This window comes from Narcine bancroftii, chromosome 4, assembly GCF_036971445.1.
Source record: "Narcine bancroftii isolate sNarBan1 chromosome 4, sNarBan1.hap1, whole genome shotgun sequence".
NCBI classification, from domain to species: Eukaryota; Metazoa; Chordata; class Chondrichthyes; order Torpediniformes; family Narcinidae; genus Narcine; species Narcine bancroftii.
The window spans coordinates 263,536,490-263,562,429 of NC_091472.1; the positions used below are offsets into that span (position 1 = coordinate 263,536,490).

General features: G+C 42.6%; 1 protein-coding gene across 7 annotated transcripts in view; it reads left to right on the forward strand.

Moving 5' to 3' along the window:
- epb41l5 (erythrocyte membrane protein band 4.1 like 5) overlaps positions 1-25,940 on the forward strand; it is a 208,660-nt gene that overhangs the window by 141,918 nt on the left and 40,802 nt on the right. For all 7 annotated transcript variants that reach the window (XR_011356619.1, XR_011356621.1, XR_011356620.1 and 4 more), the window contains 4 exons: positions 3,009-3,112; positions 4,576-4,677; positions 7,788-7,849; positions 9,739-9,843. Coding sequence is in view for 4 of the 7 variants with exons in the window: in XM_069934871.1 (XP_069790972.1) it covers positions 3,009-3,112; positions 4,576-4,677; positions 7,788-7,849; positions 9,739-9,843 (373 nt within the window). In the remaining 3 variants the exon portion in view is untranslated. The remainder of the gene's footprint in view (positions 1-3,008; positions 3,113-4,575; positions 4,678-7,787; positions 7,850-9,738; positions 9,844-25,940) is intronic.

Genomic DNA, 25,940 nt, shown 5'->3' on the forward strand with positions numbered 1-25,940 from the left:
CAGTATTGCATAGTGTATATGCTATTCTTAATGTAAGTTTATTCAGAAAGCATTTTATTATCAAAAGGCATCTGCTCTGTTTATGGATACAAAACAGTTTATAAAGACATTCTGTGAAGCCAGTTTAATCTCAGAAACCTAACATGAGGAAATTGTATGCCTTCCTACTTAAGAGTTTCCTAAGCATTCATTTCTTGTAATCCTCTTCCAGATTTGCTAGTTGCCTACTTACTTTGCCAAAGTATATTTTATATTTAATCCTTTTAAATATAAATCATTACTTCTGTGCTCTTCCTGAAATTGTCCCAGCTCTGTATGTATGAGCACTGAAAGTGGTATATAGCTCCATGTATTAAATGGCTGACTTATTCAGCATTGATGGTTAACATGATGAATATCTGTCTGACCGTCTCTCACAATCAACAAACCTCATTCCAAGTCTTTCCTGTGGGAAAACCCATCATTGCTATGCAGTGAAATCCATCACCATTTTTCCTGCACCCTTCCAGAAATACCTTGAATATCGGAGCCGGGATTCAAAAGGGCACTGAGGTCAAGAAAGGGCCTTGGGTGCGGAAGACCCTGATCTTGTCAGAGGTTTGGGTCTGGAGTTCGTGTTGCTGATGGATCAAACTGTGCAGCTCCATAGGCTGCAGAAGTGCTGAAGGCAAATCCATGGACTCTCAGCGACTCTGAAGGGAATCACTTTTGCTTCTTTTTCTCTCGCTATAAGTGGCGCCACTAACTCTTTGTCTCCTTGACGGCAATTTTTGTGCAATATTACATGTTCTGTGCTATTACATGACAATAAAATCTTGAATCCTGTTCCCAGCAAGTTTTGGGAACTTGTGGTCTGCTGCAAAGTATTAAAAGTAAAAACAATATCAATTTTAATTTAATTTGTTTCCCTTTCTATTGGTGGCGTCCTACACTGTTAGACCAAAAAAATATTCCTATCCAGATTTTAAACTGGGGTCTAGAATTATTTGTCTACAACTCCAAATAATTTAAATTTTAGACTATCTGTGTGCTGAAGGATTACTCATGTTCGTGTTCAGTTCTTTCCATGGGCATCTTCTCGCTAAGATCCGTATTCCTCAAAATCTGGACATCATGTTTCCCTAGCGTCCATCATTTCATCATGGGCAGCCATAATGTACCAAACTCTGGAATCTCCTAACTAAATCAACCCATTTCATTACCATGGTTCAAGGTTACTTTTGTTGTCACATAATATAAAAAAAAATTGAATATACAAGGAATACTTTACCTTCTGCCTGCCATAAAAGCAAACAAAGAGTTCCATTAGCATGGCCCAGCACCCCCAATAATAAGAGAAAGAGAAGCAAAGGGAGAGTCCCTTCAGAAACACTGAGTGTCCATACCTTTGCCTCTAGCTCTCTCACAGACTCCTGTTCAATCCCTTAGCAACCCGAACTCCAGATCCAAACCACCAAAATGATCAGGAAGCTTTAAGCACCTAAGGCCCTTTTTGCCCTCAACGCCCCCTGGAATCCCTCTACATATCTCTCCATATCAAGGTACTCATCACCTGTTACTTCCTATGGATGCTGTATGACCTCCGGAGTTTTTCTAGCACTTTTGTATATTACACTCATTAAAACTTGTCTTTAAGGGCTTGGCATCAAATCTTGTCATATTAGCAGCTGAGTGTATCTCTGCCAAATCAAATGAGCCTTTTAATGTTCAGTGTGTTTTCCAGTTTGCCTTGACTTCAAATCTCCAACCATTCTTGTGTCTTCTGGAATGCACTCCGTTCTGCCAAATATGTGGATAGATTATCACTTGACTCCATTTCTAACCAAGAACCTTGAATCCATCAACTCGTGATGCAAGAATGACTTCTGGTCATTTCTCCTCGAACATTGAAAAATAATCTGAGAAGCATTCCTTTAAAATAAGCTTCACTCCTAAATGAAAATCAAAAAAGTGCGAATGCTGAAAATCTGAGAAATATACTGAAAATACTTGAACCAGTATAAAGTTAGTCCAACTATTTGCACCAAACGCATAAATGTATTTCTCACTGATGTGACAGAATATTTAGAGGTGGTTTGGGAGGAATAGCTAGAGCAGCTTGCACACACACACATTTTAAAACACAGAATATTTACAGGACTTTTGCAGTGCTTTTTGCAAAAACAGCAACAAGTTGCAGTATATAGCTTGCCTGGGAGAGCATGTGATTTTTCCAAGGAGACAGAACAGCTTTGCTCTCAGAGAAGGAGGGTGTGAAACTGAGAGAAAGAAGACAGAAATCAGATCCAGAAGGCTAAAGCTGGCAAACCTTTGGAAGACTGCCTGGTCAAAGGAGAAGACTGGTAGTCTGAAAGGTGACCTGAAAGAAGGAGGATCACTGGAGAACCCTGAAGGGGGAAAGTTTCATCAGCAAGGCTGATTGGAAAGGAATCAGGTGTAGATGTCCTGGAACAAAAGGAATCTCTGTTTGAAAAGCAGCAAGAACCCTCCTGAGTGGTAACCATTAGCCTCTTAAGCACCAAAGACTGGTGAACTTTGTTAATGCTAACTTCTGTGCACAGTACAAGAATTGCCTAAAACCAGTGAGATTGGTCTGTGATCCAAATAATTTTTCTAATCTTAAATACACATTACACACGCATGTACTTAGCATTAGAGGGGGGAATTAAGTAAGTTAGGTAGGTTAAGTAATAAGTTATAGTTTAATTCTGTTTTCTTGTTCAAATAAAATTAAAAACTACTTTTGTTTAAGTGTTGTGGTGCATATCTATTGCTGCTGGTTTTGGGGGTCCTCTGAACTCCGTAACACTGAAAATAGATGCTTTGTACTTCCTTATGAAAAAATAAAAGATACAAGGAGCCCACATCAAATTGTTGCTTGAGGTTCCTAGGGTGGAGAGATTGTTGTTAAATTAGTGGATGCATCATGTTTTCAAGAGTAAATACCAAATGCAAAGATTTTTATCACTGCCATTTACTCACTGCCTTTGTTTTTGTTCATGTTTCAGCATTAGACGAAGTGGTAGCAAGACTGAAACAACTCCAGATGGAGGTCAGCCCTATGGCTGTGACCAGGCCTGATATAAGTATTAATGTGAATGCCAGTAATCAGGTAGGAGTGAACATCGAGCCAAAGAGTTCAATTTGTTCATGCTGACCACATTAGCATTCTGGGCTAGTTCCATTTTCCTGCTTTTGTCCCATGTCCTTCAACACGCTTCCTATCCATATACTGTATGTGCCCAAATATCTCTTGAATATTCGATTAGCTTCCTGTGGTAGCTTGTTCCACATGTAGATTACTCTTAATGAAAAAGATTCTCCTCAGGTCACTCGTAAATCTCTCCTCTCCTACCCTACTTCAATGCCTTCTTGTTCTAAAATTGAGAAAAAGATTGAAAGCATTCACTTTGTCCATGTCCTCAATTGAATCGTTTCTAACTTCCAATATCTTTTGACTTTGGCCATATTTATTACTCAGGCAATTGATGGTTTCACTGATCAGGGATGTTTGAAATCAAATACAGGGCAGATTTTGAAGAATGTTGGTGAATGGCAAAATGGCAGTTTCATGGAAGTTAGATTTATTTAATTATTTTAATTTAAGGACCCCAGCTGTTATGTTTGGGTATGTCTTAATATCAAATCTGGTAAAGCAGTTGCTCACAGCTTCAGTGACCGAGGTTCAACCCATACGTTGAGCGTTTCTGTACAGAGCATGAACATTCTCCCTGGTTTCCTTTGGTTGCCCCAGTTAACCATATAACCATATAACCATTTACGGAGCGGAAACAGGCCATGTTGGCCTTTCGAGTCCGCACCGGTTCACTGATTTTGTGCGCCCTCTTCAGGCAATGGTCCCGAAGGGTTTGGCCCTCGAATTCCAACTTCAGTGGCTGAATTCTTCCATTATTCCACCTTGGCAAACTCCAAGAGTCTCGTTTGCAAAACTCCTCCCTATTCCCAAAGATGAGTGAGTTAAATTGGTGCTGGAAATTGGCCATCATGTGCAAGTGGTAGTAGAATCCGCAAGGAGCCATTGGGAATATAGTCAAAGTAAAATAGGACCAGTGCAATACTCATTTCAGTCCAATTTTTCTCATCTTCAGGCCAGAGACCCTGATGCCCATTTACTTGATCCTTACATTTACAGATTTTCTTGTTAAGCTCAGTGTGGTTCATGAATGTAAGCACCTGATAGTCAGTGTGAACTTCATGGGTTTGTTTGCACTGGTTGATTCTGACTTCTGAGATGCATTTTGTATGTCAGTGGTGCAGACTGCTGTTCTGCTGATCCAGCAACTGAACCATGACCTTGTAAGCAGCATACTGCAGCTCCTTTTCTTGATGCAGACATTATTACAATATAAAATTGGAAATCAGGCATTGCATTGTCCACTGGGTAACATAACACCCACATGGAAGGCACTCAGCTTGTGGGAGTATTGCCTCAGTTAAAGCACTTATGAGCTTTTATGATGTGCACCGTATTGGAGTTTGGACAGTGCACTTATGGGAAGTCTTGCAGTTCCCGGAGAGAGAAAATGACTTGAGATGTTGTCATATTTGTGCCAGGATGGAATTTTACAGCCATGGGACAAGTCCCTGAAGAACACAGCAGATACCTGTTGCCCAACTCTTCCTGAAGATGTGAAAAGCACCATTTTGAATGTTCAGGTGAAGTCTTCTGTGGGGCTTTTGAACTAAATAACCAGGCTGTGGAAAAAAATAAGAAAATATCAATGCAGAATATAGGGGAATACGGTAGAATCAGCACTTTCTTTGAAAATCTATTGGTATATTTCTTGTTAATTTCTAATGTTATTCATGTTACTAATTTCTACCTCATTGTACCATAAGGAATAGAGAATTTTGAAAGATTCAGAATAAATATGATTTTCCAATGTCTTGGAAATTGTCTCAATTTATGAAGCAAGTAAGTTATTCAGTATAAATGTTGGCTATGGTGGAGTGGTAGCATTCTTGCTTCTGGATCAGGAGGTTGTGGGTTCAAGTCCCACACCAAGAAGAGTAACCTTTATATTCATGGAGCATTTGACAATGGTAGATGAGGCAGAATGTTTTCCCTGGTTGAGGAGATGAAGTCATGGTATCAGAATAAGAGAGGGCTATTTAAAGCTGAAATTAGAAATTTCTTCGCTCAAGGGGAATCTTTGGACTTCTCTAGGGAGGTTAATTTATTAATTTCACACCAAATTGGGATAGGTGGATTTTTGGATGTTGAGGAATGAAGGGACAAGAAAATGATGCTTGAGATAGAACATCAGCCATAATTTGGTTGAATGGCAGGCTTGCAGGAATGAATCGACTGCACCTGTATTTATGTTCTTACAAGATCACCAGGTTGATTCCTTAAATTTGGGGTTCATCTTCTAAGGAGAGATCTGTACTCATTAGAGTTTAGAAGAAACATAAAATTATGAAAGGAATAAATAAGATAAATGCAGGGTAGTTGTATCCACGGGTGAGATTAGAAGATTCAGGGGAGTAGTTTTAAGTCTGAAATAAGGAGAAACTGCTTTTCTCAGAGAGTAGTGACTCTGTGGAATTCTCTGAACAAGGAAGCAGTAGAGGCTGCCTCAATTAATATATTTGAAGATGAGGGGAATTGAGGGTTATGGGGAACAGGTGGGTAAATGGAGGCAACTCCATGGTCAGATCAGCCATGATCTTATTGAACGGTGAAGTAGGCTCAATGGGAAAGGTGGCCTACTCCTATTTCTATGTTCTGTGTTGATTTCCTTTTAATAAAAATAATTTATTGGTAGTGGAATGCTGAATTAATTATCTTTTTTCAATATTTTATTTAAAATTTTAAATCACATCAAAAAATACATATATAAATGTATTGATATCGAATTACATCTGAATATTTTCAACCCTCCCCTTTTTAATCTAATAATTATAAAGACAAAGGATAGATTAAAAAATATAAATATATGTTGATAATATAGGAGGATGTCAATCTAAAAATATTTGAATTGTGGAGTAAAGGGTTCACCTCTTAGACCAGATATTGAGAGATCTTTACATTTTTAAACCAACACTTTTTGTATACAGAGCTGAATTAATTATCTTGAATTTTTAAAACTCGGTCCTGATGAAGTGCAAACATTCTCAATGAGTAAGATTTTATTCTTAGATGGAGGTACAAGATTCCTTAATACTCTTTCAGAGCAGTGACACTATCCTTGGATCCTGGTTGCTATTTAAACAACAATTGGCATCATTAAGGACATGAAAACAGAGTAGTTTAAGTGATTAGACTAACATGCCATTGTAAACCACCTGTTTTGCTGAAATCTCTCGGAAAGAAATCCTTGCCTACTTGAGGGTCAGGACGCACCAATGTGACTGTTAATTGTGTTCTGAAATAACATAATGAGTTATTCAGTTCAGCCTGAACAACAAATGCTAGCCATTGATGTCCACATAACATGAATGAGTGACTAACTTAGAAATTCCACTTTTTGGACCTTGATGCAAGGTCTGCTGAGGAAAAATCAAATGGTGCAAGTGACCACCAATGACATCAAATGACATGTATACCACGATAATGTGAAGGTCAAGCAAGTTAGAAGTGAGAGTGTGTTCAGGACCCTTTTGTTTAAGGAAATCATTAATTATTTACCTATCAAAATGACTTGCCTAAAAATCAATCAAAATTTAAATGACTCTCATTTTTTTTGCACCACAGACACAAATAAATTTTTGTAATTTCACAAGATATAAGAGCAGAAGTAGGCCAATCAGCTCGTCGGGTCTGCTCTGCCATTTAATCATGAGCTGATCCTTATCACTCAGCCCCACTCCCCAGCTTTCTCCCTGTTACCCCTGATACCCTGACTAATCAAATACCTGTTAATTTCTGTCTTCGATACACCCAACGACCTAGCTTCCTCTGCCACCTGTGGCAATAAATTCCAAAGACTCGACCCACTGGCTGAAATTTTTTTCCCGCATTTCTGTTTTACATTGATGCCCTTTTATCCTGAAATTGTGACCTCGTCTTAGACTCCCCTACATTAGTTTGTCAATGATATAAGCCTCTTTCACACTTGCATCCCAGTAAATCGGCCATTCAGTGTCCCGGGATAGGAATGGGGGTTTGGTCTTTCAAACTAGACTACTCCTAACTGGGACACTGAAAACTTTCACACTTGCAAGGGTTTATCCCTAGTGTTTGATCTGTTCTACCTTTAATAGGAAATACCTGCAGTGTTGCTGCCTGTTTCATACTTGCTTGATCTCAACACCGGTGTCTGCAGATGTCAGGGATTGTACTAGGGGTCGAGCCGGCAATCCCCGGCGTGAGATGACTTCATCTGATGCCAGCGTTGAGCAGATTTTGCTTTCACACTTGCCCTTTTAAAGGCTGATTGGCGTTTGATTCCTGGGATCACTGGCAAGTGTGAAAGGGGTTATAGTTAGCAGTAGAGATGATGTGAGTGAAGGATGAAAGTCTGCGGTATTGAGGATATGAATCTGGTTCAAGCAATTTTAAATGTGCTGATGTTGGTATTATTAGAATTTATTTAATTTAATTTAGACATACAGCACAGTAACAGGCCCTTTCGGGCTATGAGCCTGTGCCATCCAAATACAGTGAGAGGAAACTGGAACGCACAAAGGAAACTCACGCAGACGTGGGGAGAACGTACAAACTCCTTACAGACCCTAGTTCTGGTCGCTGACACTCTTAACAGCCTTGCGCTAACCACTATACTAACTGTACCCCCCAGCTAATTTTATGCTTTCTTTCACAGATGCCTAAAAATAATTCTGGAATAAATGGTAAAACTTCCAATCCATTTGATGCAGAATTCAGGTAAGAATCAAAATAGAGTTTCTGATTTGGAGAATTATTTCCATTAAAATTAAACTTTCTAACAATGTTTTTGTTTTCACTGCTTTCTTGTCTCCAAAAGCACAAATCTCTTTCCACCACCCCACCCCCACATCCCCCAAGGCCTGATACATTCTCACAGCCCATTGGGAATCTAACAATAACTTGGACATCAATGCATGCTGGGAAGTGTTTGATTGAAGTTCAGTTTTCTATGTGCGGTTCAACCAACACACATTACATTCAAATGTGCACATTCTCTCTAAGACCATCCCGTGGATAGCAGTCATTAAGAGGAATATTGGCTGACTGTTGAGAGTGAGGAAACAGGTTTGGTAGGTCTCAAAGGCAAGGACTCTGGGCACACTTTTGATGTAGGGAAGTATTTTATTTACAAAAGGCAAGTGTGGGAAATGGTAACACACACACACAACTGGTATATACAATGATCAAGGAAAAATCAGTACGATTCCCCACCACTCCATGACTCCATGACTCCATGACTATGCTACAAGGGATACTAATTAAATGCTCCCAACCCTTTTAACAGTGCTCAGCTTACCAATAGTTTCTCCAGCACCCTTCCACATTTCTAGGCCTGGAGTGAAGCAGGGTGGTCCCAAGCTGGCAAAGAGAAAGAGAGAAAGAGAAAGAAAGAGAGAAAACAAAGAGCACGTGGCACCTTTATGTTGCTGGAGGGTCCATCCCAGATCATTTACAGGTGTAAAAGGCTCAGTGCTGGGAGGGTTAATTCAATTACAATAGCCAATGGCTTAAGGCCAAGTACAGGCAGGCTGGAGAGTCCAGTTCAGATAATTTACATGAAACCAACAGCAAGGTGTGCACTAATGAGTGGGGCAGAACCAAACCTTGATTGGCAGCTGGTGTGTCTTCTGACTCGGTAGAGGGCAGTGCTGTCACATGACAGCCACAACCCTTCCCAATGCACTGTTGTGTTTGTTTATGTTGGCACTTGTACCCCAACAAAGGGCAGGGTATTATATCTTATAACTCCCGGAGAGGGTGGTGCAGGACTCAAAACCTTCATCTATCTTTAGGGACATCACTGTCACATAGTTAGCCAGACCAAGCTTGAAGGATTGGTTTATTCCATTTAAAAGACAATCTGCTGGAGGAATTGAATACGTCGAGGAGCATCACTGAGAGATAAAGAATGGTCAATGTTTCGAGTAGGAACCCTTCATCAACACTCAATCTTGATGAAGGGTTCCAACCCTAAACATTGACGATTTCCTTTTTTCTTCTCAGATGCTGCCCTCCTCCAGCAGATTGTATTTTTTTGTTTGCTCCAGAATTCAGCATCTGCAGTTTATTATTTCTCTAATTAATTTCTTCGTTTGACTGGGTACTTTCCACTGAAATATTTAGTTTCCATTCTGTTGTTCTGTAGTCCTGTTTGTTCTTAGCAGGATAAAAATTATGTGTTTGGTGTGAATGATGGGATGAGGATCCAGGTGAGGAAGGGGTGATGGGCAGATGAATTCAAGTGGGAGAGGAAAGGGTAGAGATGGCCACAGAGGCTGGGAGGTGATAGGTGGGATCACTAAAGAGTTGCAACCAGGTAAAGAGGGGAGGGTGAGCAGATGGGAACAGTGTGGGAGGAGATACGGGACCTAGAGTGTTGAGTGTGTGGTTGGAGGAACAATTAGAGCCCTCCCCAGATGTTTTCTTTCCATTTCCTGTCTCATCCTTCCCCCTCACAGGTTTATACTGGCTATCTCCTCTTTACACTCTGTAAGTCTTGCTGCATGGTCTCAACCCAAAATGTCGACCATCTCTTTGCCTCCACAGATGCCATCTGCCCTGCTGAATTTCTCCAGCAGCTCACTTTTTTCCCATTTTTCGAACAGGAGCCTGGGAGTTGTAGACACGATCTTATTGCCAAGCAGAATTCCCAATTGGCAAGATGATGGGGACCTGTGGAGAAGCACACCGGCCTGTGACCCCTTCACCTTGTAAGTCCATTTAAATTAACGAATAGAACTATAATTAGAGTCAATCAGAATTTTTTTTTAAAGAAAGTCTGTGCAGAAGAGATGCAAACTCGCCCATGATGAATGTATCGCCAGCATGTTGTGTTTTTATTTTAGCATCTGCTGAATGTTGCTATTGAATGGAAAGAGGAAGTGTTTCTGTTCAGAATATCCAAGGCTTTGGGAAGGAAAATCAGCCATAATCTTTGAAGCAAGTTCTTCATTAGGCTAACTGAACCAAGTATAATCTGATAAATAACCGGGGAAAATGCTAGACATGAAGCAGAGGAGACACTGTCCCTGTCACTAAATTAATTATTATACAGGAAGGTTTTGCATTACTTTTGGTCAGGTTTCTGTGGAATTTTTTTTGTCACATGCACTGACCTGTGTTTTCCATGCTATCTAGGCAAGTCAACCCATATTAAAGTACAGTAAGTCATACAGCAATAAAAAACAATGTGCAGGTGTTGTGTTACAGTAAGTTAAAGAGTGCAGGTGAAAGTGGTAAGTGCTGGTCATAGAGAAAAGTGCATTAAAAAAAAAACAGTGCAAGGGCATCATCCTTTACAAATGAGAGGTCCATTTCAGTCAGATAACAGCAGGGAAAAGCTGTCCTTGAATCTGGAGGTTCATATTTTCTAGCTCCTGGATCTATCTTCTGCCTGTCAGAAATTAGAGAAGTGTGTGTGACCAAGATGGAAGGATCATTCAGTATCTGAGCAGCATTTCCAAGCGAGCAAGAGGTCTCAAGGCATTAGAAGGAGGGGAGGGGTTTGAATGATGGCCTGAGACGGGTTCAAAACTGCAGTTTCTTTTGGTCTTGGGCAGAGCATTTCTTACATCAAGCTGTGATGAACCTGGGCAGGAGGCTTTCACTGATGCACCTGTAAAAGAATTTAGTGTGAGACCTCGGGACATGCCTAATTTCTTTGGGCTTCTGAGGAAGTAGTCATTGGTATTTTTTTTAAAATTGTAGCTTCAACGTGGTTGGACGAGGACAGGCTGTTGGTGATATTTACTCCGAAGAACTTGAGGTGTAGCCTCTGGTTAGAACAACTTTTGGATCTGATGAGGAGCAGTGCTCAACCACAACCAGGGGCATTGAATTCTCAGCACACTCAACCCCAACTGCGATACACAATTTCCTGCCTATTTCTTTGTAATGCTTTTGAATTTAGAAAGATTATTTATTCCCTATACAATGTCGGCCCTTATGCCACTTTACCTTTGTTTAAAATGCAGTTCATTTTGAAGGTTAATCTGCAGATGTGGAGTGATCGGAACTTGTTTTGCATGGCAAGGTTTGGAGGAAGTTCTTTGTTGAGCTGTGGTTAAATGGTTTTGGTTGTAGCACTGAATTTGTTTATTATTGAATGTTTGTGATTTTTATGCCAGAGGCTAAGATTGGCAATGCAAAGAGTAAGGTTTGGGATTAAGATTGTGATTAAAATTGTAATAGAAAGAGATGAATCTTGCACCTTTAGGGTTAGGCTACAATGAATCAAAATCAACATTTCTACTTGAAAGCCTAACATCAGAACTTGTTGGTGTATCTATTGTACCTGCTAAGGAATTCTCTTTTTTTTTCTCAGATTTCCAACGCCCATGGTATTTTTATTTTGTGTTGCTCTCATTAAATTGAGAAAATTTTCATTTATAGAGCACTTTTCATGTCCTGAGTGTCCTAAAGCATTTAACAGTCAGTGTAATCATTGTAGAACCAAGTGTGAGGTTGCCACTCCCCATCTTTTCCTCCACTACATTGTCAACTCCGGTACCCCTGCACAGCTTGATAATTTTATTAACTTCACGGCCAACTTATGCCCAGCCCTTAAATATACCTGGACAGTCTCTGATGCCACTCTCCCCTTCCTTGATCTCTCTGACTCCATCTCAGGGGAGAAACTATCAATGAATGTCTTTTACAAACCCACCGACCCTCACAGCTACCTGGATTGTACCTCTTCCCATCCTGTCCCTGATAAGGATGCTGTCGCTTTCTCACTATTCCTCTACCTCTGGGACATGTTCCCAGGATGAGGCCTTCCTCCCTAGGACATTCAAAATGTTCTCTTCTCTTAATAAACATGGATTTTCCTCTGACTACAGTTGATTAATTCTAGTTGTGTGTCAGCGTGTCTTGCACCAAGGACTAGAGAATGCAATTTCGTTGGGTTGTACTTGGACAATCAGATGACAATAAACTTGAATAGAGGGATAGAAATCCAAGTTTGATTTAAAAAATAAAATCCCAGTGAAGTGGTGGGGTGCAGCATCTTTCAGGTCCCAACAAATTTAAGCCTATTATCAACAGATGCACTAAACCATCAGAGTGCTTTTGTCAATTGTGGTGACACAGGCTCAAAGGACAAAGGCCCGAGTCTTGCACTTACCTCCACTACATCTTGTCCACATAGACCCTGCCATCCACAAGAATACAACTTTGTAAAAAGGTAATAGCAAATGCTATCATCAAAAGGTTCCTTGCTAATTTTAGAGTAAATTACACAATCAAGCAAATACATGGAGGGAAGTATAACTATAAGAGCCTGAAAAGTTTTAGGAGGGTTCCATTAAATTTGACAAGCTCACACCTTCCTGATTGACTTCAATCTCACTTATCTAACTCCTTTTCTCTGGAGAATCAGAGCTGCTGAATCTATTTACATTTGCTGCTCCTGTTAAGTGATCTAAAAATCATGGAATGGATCATTTTAATGATGCTTTATTCTTACATATGCCATTATCATAGACCAAATGTGTAGCTGAGGAAAAACACATCTTGACAGTCTTAAATCCTATAACGTGAGCATTGATATTTCTAATTTTAGGTTACCCCCACTTCCATCTGATTCTACTGCTTCCATCTATGCCTACTCCTGTACTTTTTTTTTTACCCCCCCCCCCCCCCCCACTCTAACTTTCTTTCTCCTATTTGAAGTAACAAATTGTTGTGTGTGTCTGCAACCTGTATTAGGTTCTAAATGCACCCAACAGATCTGTTGGAGTGAACCAAGATGACCATGTCTATGGAGACTTTTGGCCCCTCTCCAACTCTACTATTCCCCAGTTTAAGCTTCAATACTTGGGTATTCAAGTTGTGAGATGAACATTTTGGTGGGGGGTGAAAGGGGAAGAGAATTTTTTTTTAAGCAAAGTGCTATCACACAAAATTGTGTGATAACAAAAAAACAAAATTCCACATTATTTGCCCTGGGTTTTTTTAAAAATGAAGGCAAGAACTTTGCTGGAAGAATGAGGAGCTTAGATTGTTCCTTCACTGCTCATTTCTCTTTATCCATCTGGTAAATGTGAAATAAAATAAGGCAAACATTCTTGTTGAACACTGGCAGAAATATGTGGAGATTGTGTTAACCAGAGAGGATTCAGTGAATCATTGAAAATCTCTGACATGAGGCCATTTAAAATCAAGGTGAGCATGACAGTTGAACTCTTGTTAACTTATCCAATGAGTTCCATCTGTTACCTTAATAAACCGAGGGTATCTGAGCAGAAGCAGATTGCATCGAACTTGTAGCAGGCCATTTGCCCATCTTCCATTTCAGCACCCACGAGAATGTTGAATGCAGATATTCGGTCAGATGTGCATGTGACATTTCAATGAGTTCTGCAGTTTAACTTTTCTGCTGTAGTTTCCAGTTGTTACTGCTCCTCCCTGACCTCTGAAGTGATAATGGTATCTCTTGACTTTTAGCCCATAACCACACAATAAAAATCTATTCCCCACGAGAATGTTGAATGTAAACATTCTGTCAGATGTACACATGACCCTTCTGGAGTTCATATTTTCTGCTATAGTTTCCAGTTGTCACTGCTCCTCCCTAACCTGAAGTGATTACGAAAACACAAAAATGCTGGAGAAGCTCAGCAGGTCAAACCGTGTCTTTTATGTAGCAACGGTAACGATACAGAACCGATGTTATGGGCTTGAGCCCTTCATCAAACAATGAGAAAATGCCAGCAGGCATCTGAACAAAACAGTAGGAGGAAGGGGTGTGGCAAAGGCAGGAGATGATAGGTGGAGAAAGGTGGGAGGGGACAGCAGCAATGAGGGGGAGGAGGGATGGCTGGGTGGGTAGGAGAAATGGAAACACAGGAAAAGTGTGGGGGGGGGGGGTCAAGCAGGTTTAATAGAAAGCAGTAAAGTCAATGTTAATGCCATCTAGTTGGAGGGTGCCCTGATGGAAAATAAGGTGTTCCTCCAATCTGTGGGTGGTCAGGGTGGATTAGTACACAAGGCCATGGACAGACATGTGAGCATGGGAGTGTGTCTCAGAATTGAAATGGTTGGCCACTGGGAGGTCGCTGTGGATGTGAATGGAGCGGAGGTGCTCAGCGAAACAATCTCCCAAGCTCACATGTCTGTCCATGGCCTAGTGTACTATTCCACCCTGGTCATCTGCAGGTTGGAAGAACACCCTTATTTTCCATCTGGGTCCCCTCCAGCCAGATGACATTAACATTGAATTTACTGCTTTCTATTAAACCTGCTCGCCTTTTCTTCCCCCTCCCCCTTTTCCTGTCTTTCCATTTCTCCTACCCACTCAGCCATCCCTCCTCGCCCACATTGCTGCTGTCCCCTCCCTCCTTTTTCCACCTATCCTCTCCTGCCTTTGATACATCCTCCCCGCCCCCCACTCTTTTGTACAGATGCCTGCCGGCATTTTTTCATACCTTGATGAGAGGCTCAAGGCCAAAACGTCGGTTCTGTATCTTCATCTTTGCTACATAAAGGACACTGTTTGACCTGCTGAGCATCTCCAGCATTTTGTGTTTTTTTTTAAATTCAACCATGGTGTTTACAGGAGGAATCACATGATGGAGTAGTGGCCGGTAGGAGAATACCAGCCCTCTACAGAAAAGAAGGAAAAATGTAAAGAAAAAACAAAGCCCCAGACACACAAATCACAACAAAAAAAAATAAAGGTGTGGAGAAAATGGCACCTAAGAAAGAAAAACAAAAAACAACGGGAAGAAAAGATGAAAGAAAGACGCCAGAAGAGAAGGGTGAAGGCCTTACCTGCACGAAAAAGCAGGGACTGGCCGTGGAAAGAGGAGCCCACTCCCCGAGGTTAGTGGAGACCCCACAGGGTCGCGACCCACCGACTGCAGGACTGCAAAAATGGCTCATGGAGCCAAACATGGGTGCGTAACTGTGCATGCGCGAGGAATCGCACATGTGCGATGTGCATGACAAGGAGAACACTGACAGGAGGGGGACCAGCTGTGGAGTGAAACTCCACAGCACAAACAGCTGAGAGAGGCCCGACAACAGGGCTCCCAGCTGGAAGATAAAGAAAATAATGGGAACGGGGGGGGGGGGGGGGGGGTGAGAAAGAAAAAAAAGGAAACTAGAGATACAACAGATAACCAGCCCAGAAGGAGAGGACCAACATCAAGAAACCATGGAAAAAAATACCCAACAAACTGAGACAAGCATCTCAACAAGAAAGTTAGAAGAGACACAGATACAAGGAAGGGAAATAGAGGACACAAACCCAAGGGCAGACACAGAAGAAGAAGAACACCGAGCCTTGCACAGAGAAATAGGAGGTAAAATGAATGGACAGTACATAGATTTAAAAAATTTTCAAGAACAAATGAAAGCATTAAAAGAATGGCTGACACTAGAATTTAGTGAAATTAAAAAAAATGAAAAGTACAGAAGAAAAAGTGAGTAGAATAGAGCTGGTCATAACAGATGTAGGGAAAAGATTAGAAAATGTGGAAGAACGTGTAATGGCGGTAGAAATGGAAGTGAACGACTTAAAAAGAAAATTGGAAGAAAATGACAAAAAGTTAAAGAAACACAGGAGTTATTAGCTCAGAAGATGGATATAATGGAAAACTATAGTAAGCGAAACAAAATAAAGATAGTGGGCCTTAAGGAAGATGAAGAAGGCAAAGATATGAAATAATTTATAAAAGAATGAATCCCAAAAGTCCTGGGAATGCCAGAAATGCAGGAAGGAATGGAAATAGAAAGGGCACACAGAACATTAGCCCTGAAACCACAGTCACAACAAAAACCAAGATCTGTTTTAGTAAAATTCCTGAGATACACGACAAGAGAAAATATATTGGAGAAGGCAATGAATAAGATTAGAGAAGACAAAAAAAACCACTGGAATACAAAGGTCAAAAAAAAATTTTCTACCCAGACATAAGTTTTGAGCTCCTAAAGAAGAGGAAGGAGTTTAATGCAACAAAATCGATCCTATGGAAGAATGGCTATAAATTTATGTTAAGATATAAAGCGGTGCTTAAAATAGTTATCCTGGGGCAGCAAAACAGACTGTTCTTAGATCCGGAGAAAGCACAAGAATTTGCAGAATGCCTACAAGACAGAAAGAGAGGTGAAGAGATGTAACAAGAACAAAGAACGATGAAAAACTACATATAAAGAAGTAAAAATAATGTATAAGTAAGAACTAAAGGAGGGAAGAAAAGGGAAGTAAGGGAGAAGGGGGATAAAAGAGGAGGGGTTTAAAAAATATAAATAAATAAATAGATAGAGAAAAAGAGAAGAGTGGGAGCTTTGTTGTAATGTGAAGATAAAAGTCTTTTCTGGAGGGGGTTGGGTGGGAGAGAATAACAGTCACTGCGAAATCAGTTGACACTTGTGTACGGGTTCGCAGTCCGAATGGAGAGGGGAGTTGTGGTTGCCCGGCAAGGGACAAGGGGTGACTCAGAGAGAGGGGGGACACTTGGGGTTAAGGGAATTTTAGATGTGGGAATGGTTGAAAAATTTTATGTTTTAGAAGTGTTGTCATACAGTGCGTTCAAAAAAAGGAAACTGAGAAATGGAAATGGGGAACAGGGGAAAGGTGGTGGTGAGGAAGCAGAAATGAGATGTAAACAAAGTACTAGATGGACACGTTGAACTATATGACTATAAATATTAATGGAATACATAACCAGATCAAAAGGAAGAGGCTATTAAATTTACTGAAAAAAGAAAAAAATACATATAGCATTCGTGCAGGAAATGCATCTAACTGAAGTGGAACACAAGAAATTAAGGAGGGACTGGGTAGGGCACGCAACGGCAGCATCATATAATTCAAAAGCCAGAGGTGTAGCTATATTAATCAATAAAAATGTACCAATTAAAATAGAGGAGGAAATAATAGATCCAGCAGGGAGATGCGTAATGTTAAAATGTCAGATATATTTTGAACTCTGGAATTTGTTCAATATATATGCACCTAATGAAGAGGATCAAAAATTTATGCAAGATATTTTTTTGAAGATTGTAGATACGCAGGGGAATATATTGATAGTAGGGGACTTTAACCTTAATTTGGATTCAAAGATGGATAAAACTGGACAAAAGACTAGCAGAAAGAACAAAGTAGCAAAATGTATGGTTAAATCAATGCAGGAAATGCAACTTTTGGATATATGGAGGAGACAACTCCCAAAGGAGAAAGAATAGTCATATTATTCGAGTAGACATAAAATATACTCAAGGATTGACCTGTTCCTGTTGTCAGCCCATTATCCAAGGAAGAGTTAGGAAAACAGAATATAAAACAAGATTGTTATCTGATCACTCACCCCTGTTATTAGCAATAGAACTGGAGGACATCCCACCAAGAACATATAGATGGAGATTAAACTCCATGCTACTTAAAAGACAGGATTTTAGAGAATTTATTGAGCGCCAAATTAAAATGTACTTTGAAATAAATATGAAATCAGTGAAAGACAAATTTATATTATGGGATACAATGAAAGCCTTCATCAGAGGGCAGATAATAAGTTGTGTAACTAAGATGAAGAAGGACTACAGTTGGGAAATAGAACAGCTGGAAAGGGAAATAGTAAGTACAGAAAAAGAACAAGCAACAAGCGAAGATACAACAAAAAGAAGAGAATTGGCGGACAAAAAAATATACGAAACACTACAAACGTATAAGGTGGAGAAGAACATAACGAAAATAAAGCAGAAGTATTATGGACTAGGAGAAAAAATGCACAAAATACTGGCTTGGCAGCTCAAAACAGAACAAGCTAAAAGAACGGTATTGGGATCAAGGAAAAGGGACAAACAAATTACATATAACCCAACAGAGATCAATGAAAACTTTAAGGAATTCTACGAACAATTATACTGCACGTAGAATGAAGGGAAAGAAGACAAAATAGATGAGTTTCTAGCTAAAATTGAACGACTGAAATTGCAAGAAGATGAGCAAAATAAATTGATAAAATCATATGAAATAGAGGAAATACAAGATATATTAAAAAAGCTACTGAACAATAAAATGCCTGGGGAGGACGCACTCCCAATAGAATTCTATAAAACATTTAGAGTTACTAATTCCTCCTCTCCTGGAAGTAATGAACCAGATTGAAGAAACACAAAGCATGCCAGATTCATGTAAAACAGCAATAATTACAGTAATACCAAAGACGGGGAAAGATCCACTAACACCAGCATCGTATAGACCAATATTTCTACTTAACTCAGATTATAAGATAATAGCAAAACTATTAACAAACAGATTGGCCGACTGTGTACCAAAAATAGTAAAACTAGGTCAAACTGGATTTATTAAGAAAAGACAAACAACGGACAACGTCTGTAAGTTCATTAACTTAATCCATGCAGTACAAGGAAATAAGATGCCAACAGTGGCAGTTGCTTTAGATGCAGAGAAAGGTAGAATGGAATTATTTATTCAAAGTACTACAGAGGTTCAACCTACCAGAGAAATATATTAATTGGATTAAAACATTATATAAGGGTCCAATGGTGAAGGTGACAGTAAATGGATATATATCGAACCAATTTAAATTAAGCAGGTCAACTAGGCAAGGATGTCCACTATTTCCCTCACTGTTCGCTTTAGCAATAGTACCATTGGCAGAACTGATAAGAACAGAAAATAAAATAGAAGAGATAAAAATAAAAGAGAAGGAATATAAAATCAGTCGATTTGCAGATGACATCATAGTATACTTAACAGAACCAGAATTATCAATAAAAGAATTACATAAGAAATTGAAGGAATATGGAGAAATATCGGGGTACAAGATCAACGCAAATAAAAGTGAAGCGATGCCAATGAATAATGCGGATTTCACAAAGTTTAAAAAAGAATCACCATTTAAATGGCAAAAACAAGCAATCCGATACCTAGGTATTAGGCTAGATAATAATCTAGGCCATCTATACAAATTAAATTATCAGCTATTAATGAAGGAATTACAAGATGACTTAGAACATTAGAAAGATTAACCACTAACACTGATAGGAAGTGTAAATTGCATTAAAATGAATATCTTCCCAAGGATACAATACCTATTCAATCGTTATCAATTCCCTTAACAGAGAAATTCTTCAATGAGCTAAAGAAAATAATAAGGAAATTCTTATGGGGGAAACCGAGGATTGCGCTAGATAAATTAACAGAATGGTACAAGCAAGGGGGTTTACAGCTACCAAACTTTAAGAATTATTATAGAGCACCTCAATTAAGATATCTATCAGATTTTTATCAAACAAGGGAAAAACCTGACTGGACCAGGATAGAGCTAGATAAATTAGGGGAGAAGGTACCAGAACATATACTTTATAAATGGGATGAAAAACTGGTGCAATATAGAAGTTCACCAGTACTGCACCATCTGCTCAACATTTGGAAGAAGATTCACGTAGAAAGGAAAAAAAGCAAATTACCAACTACCAAAATTATTATTGACGCAAAATGAACTAATCCCTTTCACAATAGATAACCTTTCCTTTAGAGAATGGGAGAGAAAAGGGATTAAAAGAATAGAAAATTGTTTTCTGTGGGAAATAATTTATTATCATTTGAACAAATGAAGTACAAATATGGAATAACTCATGGTACAATGTTTGCATAGCACCAACTGAAAATCTACTTAAAGGACAAATTGGGAAGCAGGCTGAGGTTACCAGAAGGAAGCAGCTTTGAATATGTGATTACAGACACAATGATAATTAAAAGATTTATAACAAACATGTACATCAAGCTGCAAGAGAAAGAAAATGATGAAATAAGCTATAAACCCAAACAAAAGTGGGAACAAGATCTAAATGTGAAGATGAAAAATGAAATATGGGAAAAGCTATGCTCCGGAACTATGAGAAATACAATAAACATGAGGTTACACATGATACAATATAATTGGTTACGCAGTCTATATATCACGCCCCAAAAGTTAAATAAATGGGATCCAACATTATCAGATTGATGTTTTCGCTGTAACAAGGAAAAGGGAACAACAGTACATGCAATTTGGGCATGTGAGAAAGTGAAAAAAATTTGGGAAGATCGAAATCAGATAGTAAATAAAATCACAAAAAGCAACATTCCAAAAAATCCAGAGATCTTTCTTCTAAGTAATATAAGAAGTAAAGAATTAGGCCTTGAACTGGATGAAGCGCAAAAAAGATTTATTATGATAGCCTTAGCTGTAGCAAAAAAATGTATAATGTCAACTTGGAAATCAGAAAAGAGTCTGAGTACAGCAATGGTACATAGAAATGAATAAATGTATTCCATCGGAAAAAATAACATATAATTAAAAAAATAAAGTCATATTATTTGAACAAATTTAGGAACTGTACATGGAACTCAACAGAGGGGCCTACCGCAGACCTCCATCCCCTAAAATGATAGAATGAGAAGAAGACGAAATGAACTGACCCAGTGTGCAAAAGTAGATGACACAATTTCCTTGTTTATTTTCATTGTGTGATGACATTGTTTCATGGGTTTATTGTATTGTATATGTTAAACGGGAGGCGGCCCCAGTCCAGGCACAGGGAGAGCAGCAGCGGCCCCGGCCCCGGTCCCGGCGAAGGGTAGACGGCGGCGGCCCCGATCCGGGCAGGAGCAAGGGGGAGACGGCGGCCCCAGTCCGGGCACAGGGAGAGCAGCAGCGGCCCCGGCCCCGGTCCGGGCGAAGGGTAGACGGCGGCGGCCCCGATACGGGCAGGAGCAAGGGGGAGACGGCGGCCCCAGTCCGGGCACAGGGAGAGCAGCAGCGGCCCCGGCCCCGGTCCGGGCGAAGGGTAGACAGCGGCGGCCCCGATCCGGGCAGGAGCAAGGGGGAGACGGCGGCCCCAGTCCGGGCACAGGGAGAGCAGCAGCGGCCCCGGCCCCGGTCCGGGCGAAGGGTAGACGGCGGCGGCCACGATACGGGCAGGAGCAAGGGGGAGACGGCGGCCCCGGCCTCGGTCGAGTGAGGCAGGCGGAGGCCCCGGTCCGGACAGGGAGTGGGAGGCGACGGCCCCAGTCCAGGCACAGGGAGAGCAGCGGCGGCCCCGGCCCCGGTCCGGGCGAAGGGTAGACGGCGGCGGCCCCGATCCGGGCAGGAGCAAGGGGGAGACGGCGGCCCCAGTCCGGGCACAGGGAGAGCAGCAGCGGCCCCGGCCCCGGCCCCGGTCCGGGCGAAGGGTAGACGGCGGCGGCCACGATACGGGCAGGAGCAAGGGGGAGACGGCGGCCCCGGCCTCGGTCGAGTGAGGCAGGCGGAGGCCCCGGTCCGGACAGGGAGTGGGAGGCGGCGGCCCCAGTCCAGGCACAGGGAGAGCAGCAGCGGCCCCGGCCCCGGTCCGGGCGAAGGGTAGACGGCGGCGGCCCCGATACGGGCAGGAGCAAGGGGGAGACGGCGGCCCCGGCCTCGGTCGAGTGAGGCAGGCGGAGGCCCCAGTCCGGGCAGGGAGTGGGAGGCGGTGGCCCCAGTCCAGGCACAGGGTGAACTGCGGCGGCCTCGGCCCCGGTCCGGGCAGTATGGACCGACCTAGGAGGGGAGGCAGGCCCCTCCAGCCCGGGTAAGAAACCTGCATAGGAGAAGGCCACTCCGATATAAAACCTACGACCCAAGGACCTCGCTGCCACGTCCCAGCTTGCTTGGCCACGGCACACGAACCATGGGTGTAAAGGGTGGGGCCAGTACTGCGCGCACTGCACTCCACCTAAAAGCTCCTTTGCGCAGGCCCGAGGACAGGTCCACGTCCTCCCCCTCAACGTCCTCCCCCTCCACGTCCTCCCCCTCCACGTCCTCCCCCTCCACGTCCTCCCCCTCCACGTCCTCCCCCTCAAAAGATGCTCACAAACTCAAGCTAGCATGCTGGAACATCAGAACCATGCTAGACAAGACTGACAGCCACCGACCTGAACGTCGGTCTGCCCTCATTGCACATGAACTCCTCAGACTTGACATCGACATAGCCGCTCTCAGTGAAGTCCGCCTGGCAGATGTAGGCAGCCTCCAAGAACGCGGCGCGGGCTTCACACTCTACTGGTCTGGCAAGCCTTCGGATGAACGACGCCTATCTGGTGTAGGCTTCATGGTCAAGAGCTTCATTGCCTCCAAACTCGAAAACCTTCCGACAGGCCTCTCGGACCGAATCATGTCCATGCGACTCCCACTTCAAAACAAGCGTCACATCACCCTCATCAGTGTCTATGCTCCAACCCTCCAGGCGGAACCAGCAGAAAAGAACAAGTTCTACACCGACCTGCGCAACCTCATCCAACGTACCCCTACAGCCGACAAGGTTGTCATCCTGGGCGACTTCAACGCTCGTGTCGGCAAAGACTCAGAAACCTGGCCAGGAATCCTGGGCAAGCATGGCGTCGGCAAGTGCAACGACAATGGGCGCCTCCTGTTGGAGCTCTGCGCAGAACAGCGGCTTGTCATTACAAACACCCTTTTTCAGCAGAGGGACAGCCTTAAGACCACCTGGATGCATCCCCGATCCAAACACTGGCACCTCCTGGACTACATCCTGGTGCGAGAAAGTGACAAACAAGATGTGCTCCACACCAGGGTCATGCCTAGCGCGGAATGCCACACTGACCACCGGCTGGTTCGCTGCAAGCTCAACCTTCACTTCAAGCCAAAGCCCAGGAACAATAAAGCCCCCAGAAAGAGGTTCAATGTTGGAAAACTGCAGTCAGACGAAGCGAGAGGAAACTTCCAGGCAAACCTCAAAGCAAAGCTCGACGTTGCAACCCGCCTCACGGACCCGTCCCCTGAAACCCTCTGGGATCAGTTGAAGACTACCATACTGCAATCCACTGAAGAGGTACTGGGCTTCTCCTCCAGGAAAAACAAGGACTGGTTTGACGAAAACAGCCAGGAAATCCAGGAGCTGCTGGCAAAGAAGCGAGCTGCCCACCAGGCTCACCTTACAAAGCCGTCCTGTCCAGAGAAGAAACAAGCCTTCCGTCGTGCATGCAGCCATCTTCAGCGCAAACTCCGGGAGATCCAAAATGAGTGGTGGACTAGCCTCGCCAAACGAACCCAGCTCAGCGCGGACATTGGCGACTTCAGGGGTTTCTACGAGGCTCTAAAGGCTGTGTACGGCCCCTCACCCCAAGTCCAAAGCCCGCTGCGCAGCTCAGACGGCAAAGTCCTCCTCAGCGACAAGATCTCCATCCTCAACCGATGGTCAGAACACTTCCAATCTCTTTTCAGTACCAACCGCTCAGTCCAAGATTCCGCCCTGCTCCAGCTCCCTCAACAGCCCCTAAGGCTAGAGCTGGATGAGGTTCCCACCCTGGATGAGACATATAAGGCAATCGAACAACTGAAAAGTGGCAAAGCAGCAGGTATGGATAGAATCCCCCCAGAAGTCTGGAAGGCTGGTGGCAAAACTCTGCATGCCAAACTGCATGAGTTTTTCAAGCTTTGTTGGGACCAAGGTAAACTGCCTCAGGATCTTCGTGATGCCACCATCATCACCCTGTACAAAAACAAAGGCGAGAAATCAGACTGCTCAAACTACAGGGGAATCACGTTGCTCTCCATTGCAGGCAAAATCTTCGCTAGGATTCTACTAAATAGAATAATACCTAGTGTCGCTGAGAATATTCTCCCAGAATCACAGTGCGGCTTTCGCGCAAACAGAGGAACCACTGACATGGTCTTTGCCCTCAGACAGCTCCAAGAAAAGTGCAGAGAACAAAACAAAGGACTCTACATCACCTTTGTTGACCTCACCAAAGCCTTCGACACCGTGAGCAGGAAAGGGCTTTGGCAAATACTAGAGCGCATCGGATGTCCCCCAAAGTTCCTCAACATGATTATCCAACTGCACGAAAACCAACAAGGTCGGGTCAGATACAGCAATGAGCTCTCTGAACCCTTCTCCATTAACAATGGCGTGAAGCAAGGCTGTGTTCTCGCACCAACCCTCTTTTCAATCTTCTTCAGCATGATGCTGAACCAAGCCATGAAAGACCCCAACAATGAAGACGCTGTTTACATCCGGTACCGCACGGATGGCAGTCTCTTCAATCTGAGGCGCCTGCAAGCTCACACCAAGACACAAGAGAAACTTGTCCGTGAACTACTCTTTGCAGATGATGCCGCTTTAGTTGCCCATTCAGAGCCAGCTCTTCAGCGCTTGACGTCCTGCTTTGCGGAAACTGCCAAAATGTTTGGCCTGGAAGTCAGCCTGAAGAAAACTGAGGTCCTCCATCAGCCAGCTCCCCACCATGACTACCAGCCCCCCCACATCTCCATCGGGCACACAAAACTCAAAACGGTCAACCAGTTTACCTATCTCGGCTGCACCATTTCATCAGATGCAAGGATCGACAATGAGATAGACAACAGACTCGCCAAGGCAAATAGCGCCTTTGGAAGACTACACAAAAGAGTCTGGAAAAACAACCAACTGAAAAACCTCACAAAGATAAGCGTATACAGAGCCGTTGTCATACCCACACTCCTGTTCGGCTCCGAATCATGGGTCCTCTACCGGCACCACCTACGGCTCCTAGAACGCTTCCACCAGCGTTGTCTCCGCTCCATCCTCAACATCCATTGGAGCGCTCACACCCCTAACGTCGAGGTACTCGAGATGGCAGAGGTCGACAGCATCGAGTCCACGCTGCTGAAGATCCAGCTGCGCTGGATGGGTCACGTCTCCAGAATGGAGGACCATCGCCTTCCCAAGATCGTATTATATGGCGAGCTCTCCACTGGCCACCGTGACAGAGGTGCACCAAAGAAAAGGTACAAGGACTGCCTAAAGAAATCTCTTGGTGCCTGCCACATTGACCACCGCCAGTGGGCTGATAACGCCTCAAACCGTGCATCTTGGCGCCTCACAGTTTGGCGGGCAGCAGCCTCCTTTGAAGAAGACCGCAGAGCCCACCTCACTGACAAAAGGCAAAGGAGGAAAAACCCAACACCCAACCCCAACCAACCAATTTTCCCTTGCAACCGCTGCAATCGTGTCTGCCTGTCCCGCATCGGACTGGTCAGCCACAAACGAGCCTGCAGCTGACGTGGACTTTTTACCCCCTCCATAAATCTTCGTCCGCGAAGCCAAGCCAAAGAAAGATATGTTAAACGTTTAATGGGTTTGGAGGTGGGTAGGAAGGAGGGAGGGAAGGGAGGGGCAAAAGGGGAGAAAATGACACTGTATATTCAAGAGGGAAATGTTTGTGTGTACTTTGGTTAATATGGTTCATAGTGTGTAAAATAAAAATATATTTTAAAAAACCATGGTGTTTACAGAATTTTGTGATTTACTTCTGAAATTATTACAACAGATCTTGACTTTTAGCCCATAACACACAATAAAAATCTAGTCCCCATCTTACAAGCCTGGTATCACATTTCTACTGTCAGATTTTGGAACTGATGCTCCAATAAAGGGAGCACGAATCCACTTATTTGTTTGCAAGGCATTATTCAAGAATACCTTTTAATTAGCATTTGTTTTCAAAGCAACAGTAAGAATACTTTGTGGCAGACAGTAATGTGTATGCAGCTTCACAGCAGAAAGGCAGCCAGTTCTAATCCACTTATAAAATCTTGTGTCATGACCAACTTCCAAGCAAGTCTGTCTGATCCTGTATTTAAAATAAGATTACTTGTACCATTTGATTACAATTGGTAGAAACTTGCTCTGATTTCAAGTTAAACTGCAATAACCAGGGTGTGATAGCAGAAATATGTGGCTCATTGTTATTTAATGTGCAACATTTGGAATAGAAATTTTTAAAATAAGAGGGCAATTGTTGTTATAGTTTCCATATTTATTGTCAGGCAAT